The sequence below is a fragment of the Anticarsia gemmatalis genome, chromosome 19 (assembly GCF_050436995.1).
Source record: "Anticarsia gemmatalis isolate Benzon Research Colony breed Stoneville strain chromosome 19, ilAntGemm2 primary, whole genome shotgun sequence".
Classification (NCBI taxonomy): domain Eukaryota; kingdom Metazoa; phylum Arthropoda; class Insecta; order Lepidoptera; family Erebidae; genus Anticarsia; species Anticarsia gemmatalis.
Window position 1 is genome coordinate 4,499,951 of NC_134763.1, and position 14,476 is coordinate 4,514,426.

General features: G+C 35.6%; 1 protein-coding gene across 1 annotated transcript; it reads left to right on the forward strand.

The window, feature by feature from the left end:
- Window positions 1–424: 424 nt before the first annotated feature.
- Window positions 425–12,496, forward strand: LOC142980956 (luciferin 4-monooxygenase-like). The gene is made up of 15 exons (XM_076126585.1): window positions 425–775; window positions 1,729–1,936; window positions 2,260–2,578; window positions 2,781–2,943; window positions 3,154–3,299; window positions 3,603–3,745; window positions 4,013–4,236; window positions 8,202–8,409; window positions 8,951–9,269; window positions 9,350–9,512; window positions 9,629–9,774; window positions 9,997–10,135; window positions 10,562–10,789; window positions 11,388–11,558; window positions 11,646–12,496. Exons 1-15 carry the CDS (start codon window positions 653–655, stop codon window positions 11,772–11,774), a joined length of 2,829 nt encoding a protein of 942 aa, XP_075982700.1. The 5' UTR covers window positions 425–652; the 3' UTR covers window positions 11,775–12,496.
- Window positions 12,497–14,476: the final 1,980 nt, after the last annotated feature.

Sequence of the window (14,476 nt, forward strand, 5' to 3'; positions counted from 1 at the left end):
AAGCAGAATGTAGCAATTTACCCAAAGTTCATTATATCGCATTTATTTTAAACCTTTTTTAACCAATGGCCGTCTATTATTCATTTATACTAGGTATTTCAATATATTAAATCCTCAATTTACAGGTAGGTACATACGTTGGTACTCGACGCCCCAAATGACTTCGTATTTCGGAATATACCTACTTAGATATTTACAAGTTACGGCGAGAAATTAAAATAATAAAAACGAGAGATTTAAGAGGGAGTGCAGTTTTACTTTTTATATATATACATTTATGTCAAATTGTAGCTTTCTGCTTAGTTCCTACTAAGAATTTCCGAGCTAGCTTCGTGTCGCAGACAAAGTTTATGACACGTCGTATTAAAAAACAGCTAGTTAGCTAGATTACGACATACCCACGATGCCGGTCTCACGTCACATTGAATGAGTTACACTTACAAACAAGTTATATGGTATAGTACAACAATAAAGACAAACATGTTAATCACTTTAGCATTTATGTAATAAAAATAATCATTATGGCAGTCAGTGTGTGATAGTAGCTCGGTGAGCTTGTGCTAGTGATAATTATTGTTGTTTTTCTAAGAAGAAAAAAGATAAAACTTGTTTTCGTTAGACATTTTGAACAAATTAAAAATTTTAAAACATCATGATAGTAAACAATGTGGTAACAAGTGGTCCGGCGCTCACTGTGCCAGGCCACTTGTCTTTTGGACAATACGTTATAGACAAATTGCGTGAAAATTCGGAAAATGAACATAATATTGCTCTGGTGAGAATCTGAAAAATATATTTCTTTATATCTTTGGTTACATCGTTATTTCGTTTAATGTAAGTCAGAAACTTATTGACATTGACATGTTACCATGGAAGTAATTAATCATTTTACCTACTGACAGAATATTAACATTACAATATGATTTTAAAAATGTGTTATTCTTATATGCCTCTAAAAATAATATAATTATTCTACTTACGTACAGACAACAACAACCGGTTTAGGCCGTTTACCGGTGTAACTACTAGCAACTAGAAAGTTATTATTTCTTCTCATCACGATTACAATTAATCTTATAAATAATATTGTTGCAAAGCATTTTTAAAACCAATTTTAGGTCGCAGAGTAGTCGAATAGACATTCCATTATTACAAACGACCTTCTGAACCCAACTGGTCGGAAAAATGATAAGCAAATGTTTTTAGATACAGACAACAGCATCAACAATATTAATTGTAATTTATATTTAGTAGTTTGTTTTATTTCATTACAGCTTTAATTAACTACGTGTTAGGTACCTTACATTTTTTATTGATTTCTTATTCATGGCACTTATGTGTTCGGCGGACCCTCGACATGCGATTAGCGAATACATGGAGACCATTCATATACTTACCTGCAATAGTCTACATCGCACGACCTAGATGGCATAAAGTAGCCCATATATCTTCTTATACCATGAAGCCCCGGGTTCGATTTAGATCCCCAGTTCGGACAAAATGCTATAGTTCTCTCTTCTAATTTAAACTCCAAAGAAGTCCAGTTTAATAACGAGCAATAGACTAGTTCACTATTTCATGGGACTACCATTGTTAATGGCGAAACGCGTTACGCGGGTGTATTAGGCCTACACTTTCGGGTAGGTAATACAGGCGAGATGTTATGTACGTATGAATATGTTTGTTCTTTTCCTGTTGCTTATAAATTCGAACTACTATTTTAAACAGATCAATGGTGACACGGGGCACAAAGTAACGACGAGGCATATACTGCAAGAGACGGTGAACGTGGCGACGGGGCTGCAGCGGCTGGGGGTGAGGCGCGGCGACGTGGTGGCGCTGTGCAGCGAGAACAGGGACGAGTACATTCCCGCCGCGCTCGCCGTCATCTGCTGTGGCGCCACCGTCACCACGCTCAATGTACTCTACACCAAAGGTACCCTTACACCCTAACTTTACATACTTATACCTGAGCCTCTTTTTGTTCGTCCCACAATCCTCGATCCTAAACCATTTTGGCAAAGATTTCTGAAGTGCAAAGTCCTCGGCAGAGAACAATTATACCTACTAACCGCAGTTGTAGAGCCTCAGGCTGGCCATTGCGGGCCATCATACACAATCAAACTGAATAGAAAGTATGCAGAAAGCTTGATGAAGTGTCTAATAAGCTTCATCGGTTTTGACTAGCAGTCGAATAGTCAACGCTGAGTAGATCGGCTTAAGGAAAATTATATATTCCTATATTTTATATGTTTTCAGAGGAAATGACGCATGTCCTAAACATATCACGTCCGAAGATGATATTCGCTTCTGAAATAGGATTGAAACGAAATTTACAAATTATAAAATCAGCGTCAAGCATTCAAAAGATAATACAGTTCAACGGACAACCGATCGAGAGTGGTGTGATTGATTACAAGAGTGTCGGTGTGAAAGTGAACCCGTACGAGTATGAGCCGGTTGATGTTCAAGGATGGACAGACGTTGTGTTCATACTCTACTCGTCTGGAACAACGGGATTACCTAAAGGAGTGATGCTGACACACGTCAATGTACTATATTCTGCAGCTAGTTTTGAGTAGGTAATATTATATAACTCTAAATATAATATGAATAATGATCAATTTTGAAAAAAACATAAATCGCGCGAGCCCATTTAAGTATGCCTAACTTGTATTTAAAAGTACGGCATTGTAACTTTATGTATCTAACAGAGGATACTTTACTTTTTTCAGCAAAACTTCGTATTTTGAAATTTAATGCTAAGTTTACTTTTGCAGACACGAGAGTAATCCTGTGAATAACGTATTATTAACCATTGTTCCTTGGTACCATGCTTACGGACTAATGTCTACAATAAACTACGTAATGATCAAGAAGAAGTTGGTATATTTATCTGGCTTCAATCCTCTTAAGTATTTGGGCTGTATACAGGAATACAAAGTTAGTATATTATTATTACAATGTACGTAAGGCTGCTTTCCTCGGCCACTTTTATGAACGTTTCTAAGCCCTAGGACATGCTTATGCTATCGGTTCTAACTAATGTCAAACCTTCATTAGGGATTTAGATTTGATTGTCTTTTTCCGTTAGTAAGCGACATATTATTATTGTTTCTTCTTATCCGAAGTTAAGGTATGAGATATTTTTAGGTGACAAGTTTGGCAGCTGTGCCTCCAATCGTGGTGTTCCTCGGTAAAGCGCCTATTGTTGAGAAGTTTGATTTGTCTTCTATCACAGTAGTCTGGTGTGGCGCCGCCCCGCTCAGCTCCGAAACTATCGATCAAGCTAGGAAACGGTAATGATTGTTATTAAATTAATGTTCTTTATTTTCACAATGTTTTTCTTTGTTATAAAAACCAGTAATTTATTTAATACTTGATGCAAGTATCATAATTTACACTTTGTATACATCTACCTAATAAATAAATAAATAAAAAACAAACTTATAATTAAACATAAATGACCTTTTATAAAGTTAAAACATTCATCTTCATTACGTTTGTCCTTAACATATTGTCTGAGAAAAACTAAAAATAACTCTGACTAAATGCGGACAAATTACATTTATTAAATTTATAATTACATTGTTCCGTTTCAGTATGCCTAATTGTAAAGGGATATTCCAAGCATATGGTATGACAGAAACTTCGCTGGCAGCTACACAGGACATTGATGATGAAAATGTGCCTCGAAAACCGGGTAGCGGTGGTTACCCTCTGAGGGGTGTCAAAGCAAAGGCAAGTGGACAGTAACAACAAAATGTAAAAAATAATAATCCATTCAGTGCTAATGAACATTCTCACACTTAATCTCCATCAAAACTTTTTTATGAGACTAGCTTTAAAGTATATACATACAAGGACTTTTATTTTTAATTCGATGTACCTATGTACCTATTTAAACAATTAAAATAGTTCTATCTGAGAAATTGAAACGTCGAACCTTTTTTGAAACATGACATAGTTATTAGGCAAGTCTAAAGTATTATCTTAACTTATTTTCAGGTAGTAGACATTGAAACCCGTAAAAAGTTAGGTCCAAATGAAAACGGTGAAATCTGTTTGAAAGGACCTATTATAATGAAAGGTTACATGGGAAATGAAGCCGCTACCCGCGATATGTTCGACGAAGAAGGTTACATGAAGACAGGAGACATCGGGTATTATGACAAAGAAGGATGTTTCTTTATAGTAGACAGATTGAAAGAACTCATTAAATATAAAGGATCTCAAGTAAGTTTTCTAATTATATTTCATGGTCCTTTTTAATCAAATAACTTAACTAAATTCTAAAATGGATTTTCGTTTTCATTATCCTTACAGCTATTTTTTCCTATCACAACAAATTTTTTTGGTTCCTTTATATGCATTTAAGTTTAAAGATTTTAACTGGATTTTACAGTTTTGACTTTCAATCGAAGCTAAAACGCTCAAAGTTAATTTACTTTGTATTATATTTGAAAACTAAACCAAACAAGTTCCGATTTTTTGCAAAACAATGTACCTATTTTCTCCTCAAAATACATTTTACTAACTGATCTAGCATTATAAAATTAGAAAGTATTAAAGTCGAGTAGTTATATAATTCTCAGTTATGGCAAACCTGGTTTGTAGGTAGCATGAACGCTTATTTATTTACAATCTTCAATTGTTAGCTATATATCTATACATATAATAAAGCAGTAATCTTAAAAAATATCTGCGAGTATAAACGTCTGATAAGCTAAGAATACAAAGGTAATAATTGCGTAATTGTACTGTTATACTGACATGTAATTGTTTTAACACTTGTAGATTACAATATTTATGTTTTGTATGCATGATGTAGGTATATTATATCAAGTATGTAGATATTTAATCATTTAAATAAATCTGCACGTCGATACATTCCTAACGATATCCTTAAAATAATAGAATACTCAGTAGGAATACCTATAGGCGAGGAAAAAAAAAGCATTACATAGTTAGTACCAGCCTGGCATAAGAAAATTATGGGGCCAACGACCGACGAAGGTCGTTCCGTCACCTCGTGATCTCAAGACGTTAGATAATATCTGAAAAATAAATAATTATTCTTCAAGGGAGCTGCGGAATTTTTTACAGAGTCACCGTCTCCCTGTTTTAATAGGAACATAATCAGCAAGATGGTTGCTAAACAATATAATGGGACTTAATTTGTATTTTATTTTTTGATTAAGTACTTAATTAAAAAACAACAATAATCAACTTCTTTAATGGGTTATTTAAATTTACTAACTAGACGCACATAGCTACATTTTTAAAATTGATGATTCATGATGACCATAGTTTGTAATTAAATAATTTGATACAAGTAGCACTTTACCTATATCAGTCGTGAAGATTAGTGTACCTACTTATATGTTTACGTAAAAATAAAAACGTTATCCATACAAAGATATTACGTTAAAGCGGGTTCAAAGAGCAGTCCGATATTAAACGTGTTTAGATTGTAATACCAACTTTTTTGAATTTTCTTAAGTCAATGTTTGCCTTCGAGCACTGATAGCTGAATGGTCTAATCGCCTCCCAAGTCCTGTTCACCTGCACAGGTCGATCCAAGGGCCACCTAGTCGAAAGTTCGATTAAAATCTTAAGAAATACACCAATGACTAATAATATAATCTACTGTGTTAGCGGTGAAGAGAAACATCGTTCAACATATTTCTTGAAGGTACGCAAAGTCCATAGCCCACACTTGGCCAGCATGGTGTAGTCAAACAGAACTCTGGGTACACTCGTACTCAGAAAGGAGAAACTGCGCTTGTCCAACTGTGGGACAATATATTAATGAATAATTTGTATATTAGCGTTTTTATGCTATCAGGTGGCGCCAGCGGCGGTGGAGAGCGTGGTGCTGCAGCACAGCGGCGTGGCGGAGTGCGGCGTGGTGGGCGCGCCCGACGAGCTCGCCGGGGAGCTGCCCGTCGCCTTCGTCGTCAGGAAGCCCGGCGTCACGCTCACCGAGAAAGAGTTAATTGATTTCACTGCTAAAAAGGTATCTTATCATTTATATCCAATACCAGACGGTTAACATGAACATGAATACGAAGCCACTTGGTGCAGTAGATAATTAAGATGTGTGGTTCCACGGTAGATTTCCACACGGAACAAATATTTGTGCGAATCAGAAATAATTGTTTTGTTGTTTTGGTTTGTTTACGATTAGCCGTCAAATATTTAAATATCTATAATTATGAATTTGTTTCCAGTTATCATACGCATCACGTCTACATGGTGGTGTTATATTCGTTGACGAGATACCAAAGAATCCTTCTGGCAAGGTCCTTCGGCGAGTGCTCAAGCAAAAACTCCTGCAGAGGAACAAAAGTAAATTGTAAAAAGAAAACATTTTATGTATCTTGTGTCATGGTATATTGTATAGGTATGTGCTTATAATAAACGGATTTGGTATATTTTAATACACTGATTCATTGTTTGTTTTTTTCCTGTTTCTCATATTGTTAGTGGCACCATTTTATGTAAAACGAGGACAAGGAAACTATATATTTTCAATTATGTTTTTAACGAAGTTTGTATCGTTTGAAGATTCACAAAACTTCATAAAAGTAGAGCTCATTAATAAATTATTTTATCCAACGAGTTCAATTGCTTTTCTCAGGATACTAGCTTGGAATAGGTAATATTGTTTGTATCGTAGGGCTAGTGGTCAACCGCCTAGTGCCAAAATTCTTCAAACCGCCCGAAACATCTGACATGGCCGAATGACAGTTATCTTAATAGATAACAACCTGGAAGAACTTTTACGTGCTCTTCGAAGTACGGAGATGCTCAGTTAAAATATATAACATCTATAGAAACACCGCGCCAAGGGCTGCTTAACCTGATCGTTTACCAACCAGTGAGCGCAACTGGCTATGAGTACAGTAGTATTAATAAGGAGCTAAGTGGTTATTAATCATTGTTGACTGTCAAATAATCTCATTGATAAAAAATTTATCGCTTGATTTTATGATTAATTATGAGTGCAATTGTACACAGCATGTTGTTAATAAATTGCAAGTGATTAGCACGAGTCTGAAATAGTATTGTAATTGTCCTTTACATATTTAAAAATTACTTTACCTGGGTAATATATGCAATACTCACATACATTGTAAAGGATAGTTACTTGTAGATCCATTTTTGATTTATAAACAATTAAGGTAAATGGTTTTTCACATAAATATGGCTAGAAACGCTTATACTATGCAATTAAAAAACACACTGTATATATCGAAGTTATTGCATTGATAAACATAGAAAATTACAAGATTAAATGTTTTTGAAAGGACATTTCATACATCAAATCATAAAAATGAAATGTTTTTTTTATGCATGATCGGATTTTTCGAGGTACCTCGTGTTTTGTATCAACACATCATAGTAGGAAATAAACAGATAAGTAAAAAAAAACTGAAAACAGGACATTATAATACACACTTCTCATATTCTTTTGGCATATCGATAATCATGCCTTGCCTAATTATCTTTATTGTTACATATTTATCTGTTTGTAATATCGTTTGATATGTATTCAGTTCACAGTTGCCGAGCATTTGTAGTTAGCATAAGCTAATTTATTAGTTACAATTTATTAAAATATTATTTTTTGTGGTACTTCGTAGGATTTCTAGAATATAATGATAGTAAACAACGTGGTTACAAGTGGTCCGGCGCTCACTGTGCCAGGCCACTTGTCTTTTGGACAATATGTTATAGACAAATTGCGTGAAAACTCTCAAAATGAAAATAATATTGCACTGGTAAGATTTTTTATTTAGTAACTAAACTAGTATTTAGTAATAATTTAGGCCCAAAGAGCAAACATTACAACGCCTGAATATGATCACTGCTATATTTTCAAAATTTTCACCATTCTACGATAATATTTCAGGTAACTTTATCATCATCTAATGCACACCAATTTTTTTCGAAAGTAAGACAGGGCTAATGGTGCGCGGGACTTTGTTATAAAAATTAAAATGATCGTCGTCCAACATTCACCTAGAAGTTTTAGCAATACACATTCTTTTCTATTTATGCTTTTAAAAAAATTTAAGATACCTAAATTTTTTTAACTGGGAACAGGGAGCCATAAACGTAGTAGTATAAAGTTTATCATAAAAGTACTATGCAAAAGGGGATCATGTTATGAATATTTATGGCATGTATTTTAGATCAATGGTGACACGGGTCACAAAGTAACAACGAGGCATATACTGCAAGAGACGGTGAACGTGGCGACGGGGCTGCAGCGGCTGGGGGTGAGGCGCGGCGACGTGGTGGCGCTGTGCAGCGAGAACAGGGACGAGTACATTCCCGCCGCGCTCGCCGTCATCTGCTGTGGCGCCACCGTCACCACGCTCAATGTACTCTACACCAAAGGTTACATTTTATCTATTTACCTATCATTATCTATTTTTTTTCGATACCTCGTCTTATCTGGCATAAACAACTAATGTATTATTATTCAAGTAAGACCAGTGTCTTATGATGCTGATTTAAAAGAACTCGACACCTGGAGGATTTTTTTCCATCCTTTCACAAAAGGCATTAAATGTACCCTAAGTACCCTAAATTCACTAAATTAACCATAAGTGTGCATCGATAACAATTAACATGAATACCTACTCTCGTATAGAACACCTAAGTATTTTCAAGATTTCGTGAATACTTAGTTATTAAGGATGCAAAGGAACACTATTGAAATTTATAATCGGACAATAACAAGATCTTGATTTGCACTTTTTTGGGTGCATCATGGCTGTGGTTTTTTATATTTCAATCAGGAGGTCCTAATAAAAACTGTGCGCACCATCTTGTAAATGTTAAACTGGAGTGCAACTGCAGCTTGCTTATTAATAGACTCTACGCGCAATAACGCACTTGACATCCATAAGAAAATGAAACTGTTTTTTGTTTTCAGAGGAAATGACGCACGTATTGAACATATCACGACCAACGTTAATGTTGGCTTCAGAAATAGGTCTAAAACGCAACATAGCCACAATTAAATCAGCGCCAAGCATAAAAAAAATTATACAATTCAACGGACAACCGATTGAGAGTGGTGTGATTGATTACAAGAGCGTCGGTGTGAAAGTGAACCCGTACGAGTATGAGCCAGTTGATGTTCAAGGATGGACAGACGTTGTGTTCATACTCTACTCGTCTGGAACAACGGGATTACCTAAAGGAGTGATGTTGACACATCTTAACGCATTGTATTCGGCAGCCAGTTTCGAGTAATGCTTATTTATTAACACTTTTTTTTGACATGATCTGTTGATAATGTTAATTACACAATAATTTAAAATGCTTGCAGAAAAGAGAACATTGCATCAGAGTCAAGACTATTGACTATAATGCCATGGTACCATGCCTACGGACTGATGTCGACCATTAATTACATAATGATTAATAACCTATTGGTATATCTGACTGGTTTTAACCCCGCCAAGTATTTGGGATGCATTCAAGAATACAAGGTTTTTTAACTTATTATTGTTTTAATGTTTGTAATTTTTTAAATACTTGAAAATATTTCTCTTTTGGTGATAAAACTTGTGGTTGAAAGTTAGTGATTTGTAGAGCTTTCTTCCAGGTGACGAGTTTAGTAGCTGTACCTCCGATCGTGGTGTTCCTCGGCAAAGCGCCCGTGGTAGAGAAGTTTGACTTGTCTTCTATCACAGTTGTATGGTGTGGCGCCGCCCCACTCAGCTCGGAAACTATTGATCAAGCTAGAAAACGGTAAACCTCTCTTATTTATTACCTCTCGTAATAAGACTGACTTCTCGTAATATGCGTATAAATCTATATTTCAATATTAAGACCAACTTTCACGACTCAGCATTACATATAATTCAGTATTTGCCGTTGCATTATTCCTCGATTTTCTCGGATGTATGAAACATCTAGGAAAAAAATATTATTTCGTGGATTATATTAAAGCAGTTAAATAAATAATTTCAGTATGCCTAATTGTAAGGGAATATTTCAAGCCTACGGTATGACAGAAACTTCGCTAGCCGCTACAAAGGACGTCGACGATGGGACAGTTCCGTTCAAACCGGGCAGTGCCGGCTACCCTCTGCTGGGAGTCAAAGCTAAGGTGAGGATATGCGTTAAATTAAGTACTAACTCTTATGGACTTTAGATTTTAAAATGATCTAAGGTTTAAATTAAAGGACAGTGTAATATATTACTTATTTGGTGTTATGTAGAGTTCATGCCGTCTTAAAATGCACTTCGCATTGAGGCAAAAATGTGTACAATTATATTCAAATGTGATAAATTGATTATAATTATGAGAATCTACCGGTATCTCCATTTAATTAATAATTATAATAATTGTCAATAATAATCTATGATCGCTCATTAACCTATCTAACATCGTGAAATGTAATTAGATATCACATAACAAAACTATCGTTTGTTGGTTAGTAAGCTTATAAACGATGATGATGAGGCTGAGGAAAGTGTTACGGTATATTCACAGAATATTTTAGCCGACAGTTAATATGCTATTATATTACAGGTTGTTAACATAGATACACGTAAACGTCTAGGTCCGAATGAGAATGGAGAGATTTGTCTGAGAGGACCTAACGTAATGAAAGGATACGCAGGCGATGAAGCAGCTACTCGTGACATATTGGACGAAGAAGGTTATTTGAAGACTGGAGACATCGGGTATTATGACAAAGATGGGTGTTTCTTCATAGTAGACAGGCTTAAGGAACTCATCAAATACAAGGGATCTCAGGTAACGTACCTCTATTTTGCTCTTTTGTTAATTGACTTAAAAAACGAGTGTTTTGTTTATCTAGGTAATTAAGCGAAGAGAAACACTATTAATCAATTCAGATTCTACAACTCCAGTAAGGATGACTTGTATGAACTCATCGATAGGGATAATTATTTATTACTGCGTTTATCTGACGATTGTATTATGATATTGATATGACTATTTATCGATGAATTTAGTAATTCCATAGCAACATTAAACAATCTAAAAAAAAATATTTTGAATATATCTGTAGATAAATATCTTTCTAACAGAACAAAACAATGAGACCGCGTTGATTCTAAAATGAACTACCTTCTTGGTGCAATGCTGTCTAACCATTGTAATTTGTCCCTCTATAAGTGACGGACGCCACGTTCAAACTCTGTGTCTCTGTGCTCGAGAATTCTGCCAACTTAGCAGTTGGGTCGCAGACGTCGCAGTAACTGACCATGTAGAGTAGACACGCTAAATAAGTACTTACCTCACAACTGTATGTGTCAAGTTGCCACCCGGCTGCCAACCCAACAGACAAAAGCTTTCAGCTGAGTCAACCACAATACTTGTTTGCTATCAGGTGGCGCCAGCGGCGGTGGAGAGCGTGGTGCTGCAGCACAGCGGCGTGGCGGAGTGCGGTGTGGTGGGCGCGCCCGACGAGCTCGCCGGGGAGCTGCCCGTCGCCTTCGTCGTTAAGAAGCCCGGCGTCACGCTCACCGAGAAAGAGTTGCTTGACTTCACCGCTGCAAGGGTATTGGAATTCGTACTTAGAATTTAATAGAACATGTCGGGATCTATATATACTTTTTTGATTAATTTACATTTCGTTGGTTTCCAGCTGTCGTCTGCATCACGTCTCCACGGAGGTGTCATATTTGTCGATGAAATACCAAAGAATCCTTCTGGAAAGGTCCTCCGACGTGCGCTCAAAGAAAAACTTCTACAGAGAAATAAGAGTAAACTGTGAAGACAACAACGGTTATATGATTTTAACTTACTTTTAGAAATATGAATGGATTTGAACTAATACGTATTGTGCATAATTTCAAACATTAATATAGTAATATAATATTTGTTTCATTTAATGCTAATCGTTTTGGCATATAGTCTTATAACGACAAATTGACATTGTCCCAGACAACAAGATTTTCGTTTTGAAGAACAAAATACCTTATTCTCATCAATTTGGTATTATTTGCTTAAGGGATGTGGGATTCTTCTGTCGGTAGTGACTATGAGGAAAAATGTTGTGTAAATTAAAAAATAAGATATGATTAACATCATGCAGATAATATAAGAATGATGCGAAGAGTAAATGTGATACTTAATTATTGTTTGTATCTGAGTACGACTAATAATTGCAACCGTTTAATGATCGTATAAATGATTAGGTATCTTTATCGATTGTTACGTCATAACTTTTATTGCTATCCGATTTGCTAAAGAATATTTTGAATTTTGAGTATTCGAGTGTCAACTAACTAATTCAAGTTGTTATTATAACAAATTCTCGTTTCGCATATTCAATTATAATATTCGCTACGTTACATTTATAAAATATTTTATGGCAGGTTGTTTAGAGATCTAGACAATTTTAGATTTAGAAAGAGTGAGCTGATAGAGGTCTTTGAAATAAATTAATTTGTAATTTTGTTACGCGCTGTCTTTTGTGGTAGGCGCAGTTAAATGCGTTCAATTTGTGTTTGTAGGAAAAAGGTTTTGGCTTTTAGGTATTAAATGACTCGAAACACTCAATATTGGTATATAATAAATAATATACTTACGAAACGTTAGTCTATTACTTATTAGACGGTACTACCTGGGGACTACTTTATTGAGTTATTGACTAAAGGCTCGCAAAGTCTGATGGGTAGTACTCTATTCAATTATATCTGCATACAGTATAGTGAGTCCCGCGGGGCGACTGCTCGTCCATTACAGGAATGATTGATTGCCGCAGGTAGGTATGTACGTGGAACAACACAGGCCAGTACTTGATATTATATAGCTCTCTACATACCACGGGCAACGATCCAATTATATCTAATGGATGAATCCCCTGCTCCCTACTGTTGCCTTATCGCAAATTCGGACAATTCATGTGTTTTTATTTTTATAACATCACGCCTGTTTTACCCAAAGGTTTGGCAGAGGTGGAGTATGAAATACACTCTCGATTCGCCTTTTAAGTAAAATGCAAGCAATGCCAGAAGCTATGTAATAGGGGTTGAATCTGTCGCTATATATCGAGTACATTACTATTCTAAATATTGTAACACTAGCTCACCCGCGCAACTTCGTTTGCGTCACATAAGAGAATCATAATTTTCCCCGTTTTTGTAACATTTTTCACTGGTACTCTGCTCCTATTGGTCTTAGCGTGATGATATATAGCCTATAGCCTTCCTCGATAAATGGGCTATCTAACACTGAAAGAATTTTTCAAATCGGACCAGTAGTTCCTGAGATTAGCGCGTTCAAACAAACAAACAAACAAACAAACTCTTCAGCTTTATAATATTAGTATAGATAAATAAGAACCTAACTAACCAATACCCGATCCGGGAATCAAACCCGAGAGTTGGTAATCAGTATTCATACACACTACTACCCTAGTTTCACAGTATAAAGAATGACGCTATAAGATATTTTCAATGAGACCTCTCATTATTACCCAAGTACTAAAACAGTTTATTACGAAATAGATGCCACATTCTGATCTTAGATATCGAGAGATCTAAATGTATTTGCTTGTTCTTCTAAAGATCCGGTGGTCGACGCGGCGCCGTGTTTTCTCGCTCGTCTTATGGCCTCTCCAAACTTAATTTATATCAAGCGTCGTGTCATAAAACTCTGGTCTGCCGACTATATTGAACACTGACAGGCCACGTGGTTTTTCATATTACTTTTGCGACTGTATTTTTATAAGATAGATCTATACTCAAGGTATTTTTAGTTATAATATTGAAATAACTGTAAAAAGTATGTATCAAAGTAACAAAATGAGACCTTTTAACATTACAGTCAGGTTGTTCCTAGGTACGGCCCTTTCGCAGGTGTAAGATTAGTTAGATTAGTTACCTTAATTAATAGATTTAATTCTGTACCCACGTGTGTTTGACATTTAACCCCACAAAGGGCTAGACCGATTTGAGTGTTTTTTTTTTTCAATTGGTGTGTATGTTTCTGGATGGCTAAGAAATACAACTGGAAGCGGTGGGTGGCGCTGCTGTCCGTATTTGATCAAATATGACTGGTTGTACAAGACATTTCCGGCACGACTATGTCCACTAGGCAGGTCCTACAGGTCCACAAGTATGGTAAGATGATTACCAATCGTCATAATTTCAGGACTGATGCCAACTGATCACATTGTATCAATGATTCACAAAATACTGACATATCTCAGTTATTGATTCATCGCAATAAAAATAACAAAGTCGATTTCAGGAACCGGGCTGGAGTAATGACTAATATTTATTCTTCACTAATATTATTCTTATTAAATCATATAAATAAACGTTATTATAATTACTTAAGCAAATTTTTCCCAAGGAAAAAACTAGGCGCCTGCTATGATTTAACGAAAACTAAACCAAGCACAAACTTTCTTGCTTTGATTTCATTTATTTCCAAGCTTCCTTTAAATAAAATTCACTATAAATTACG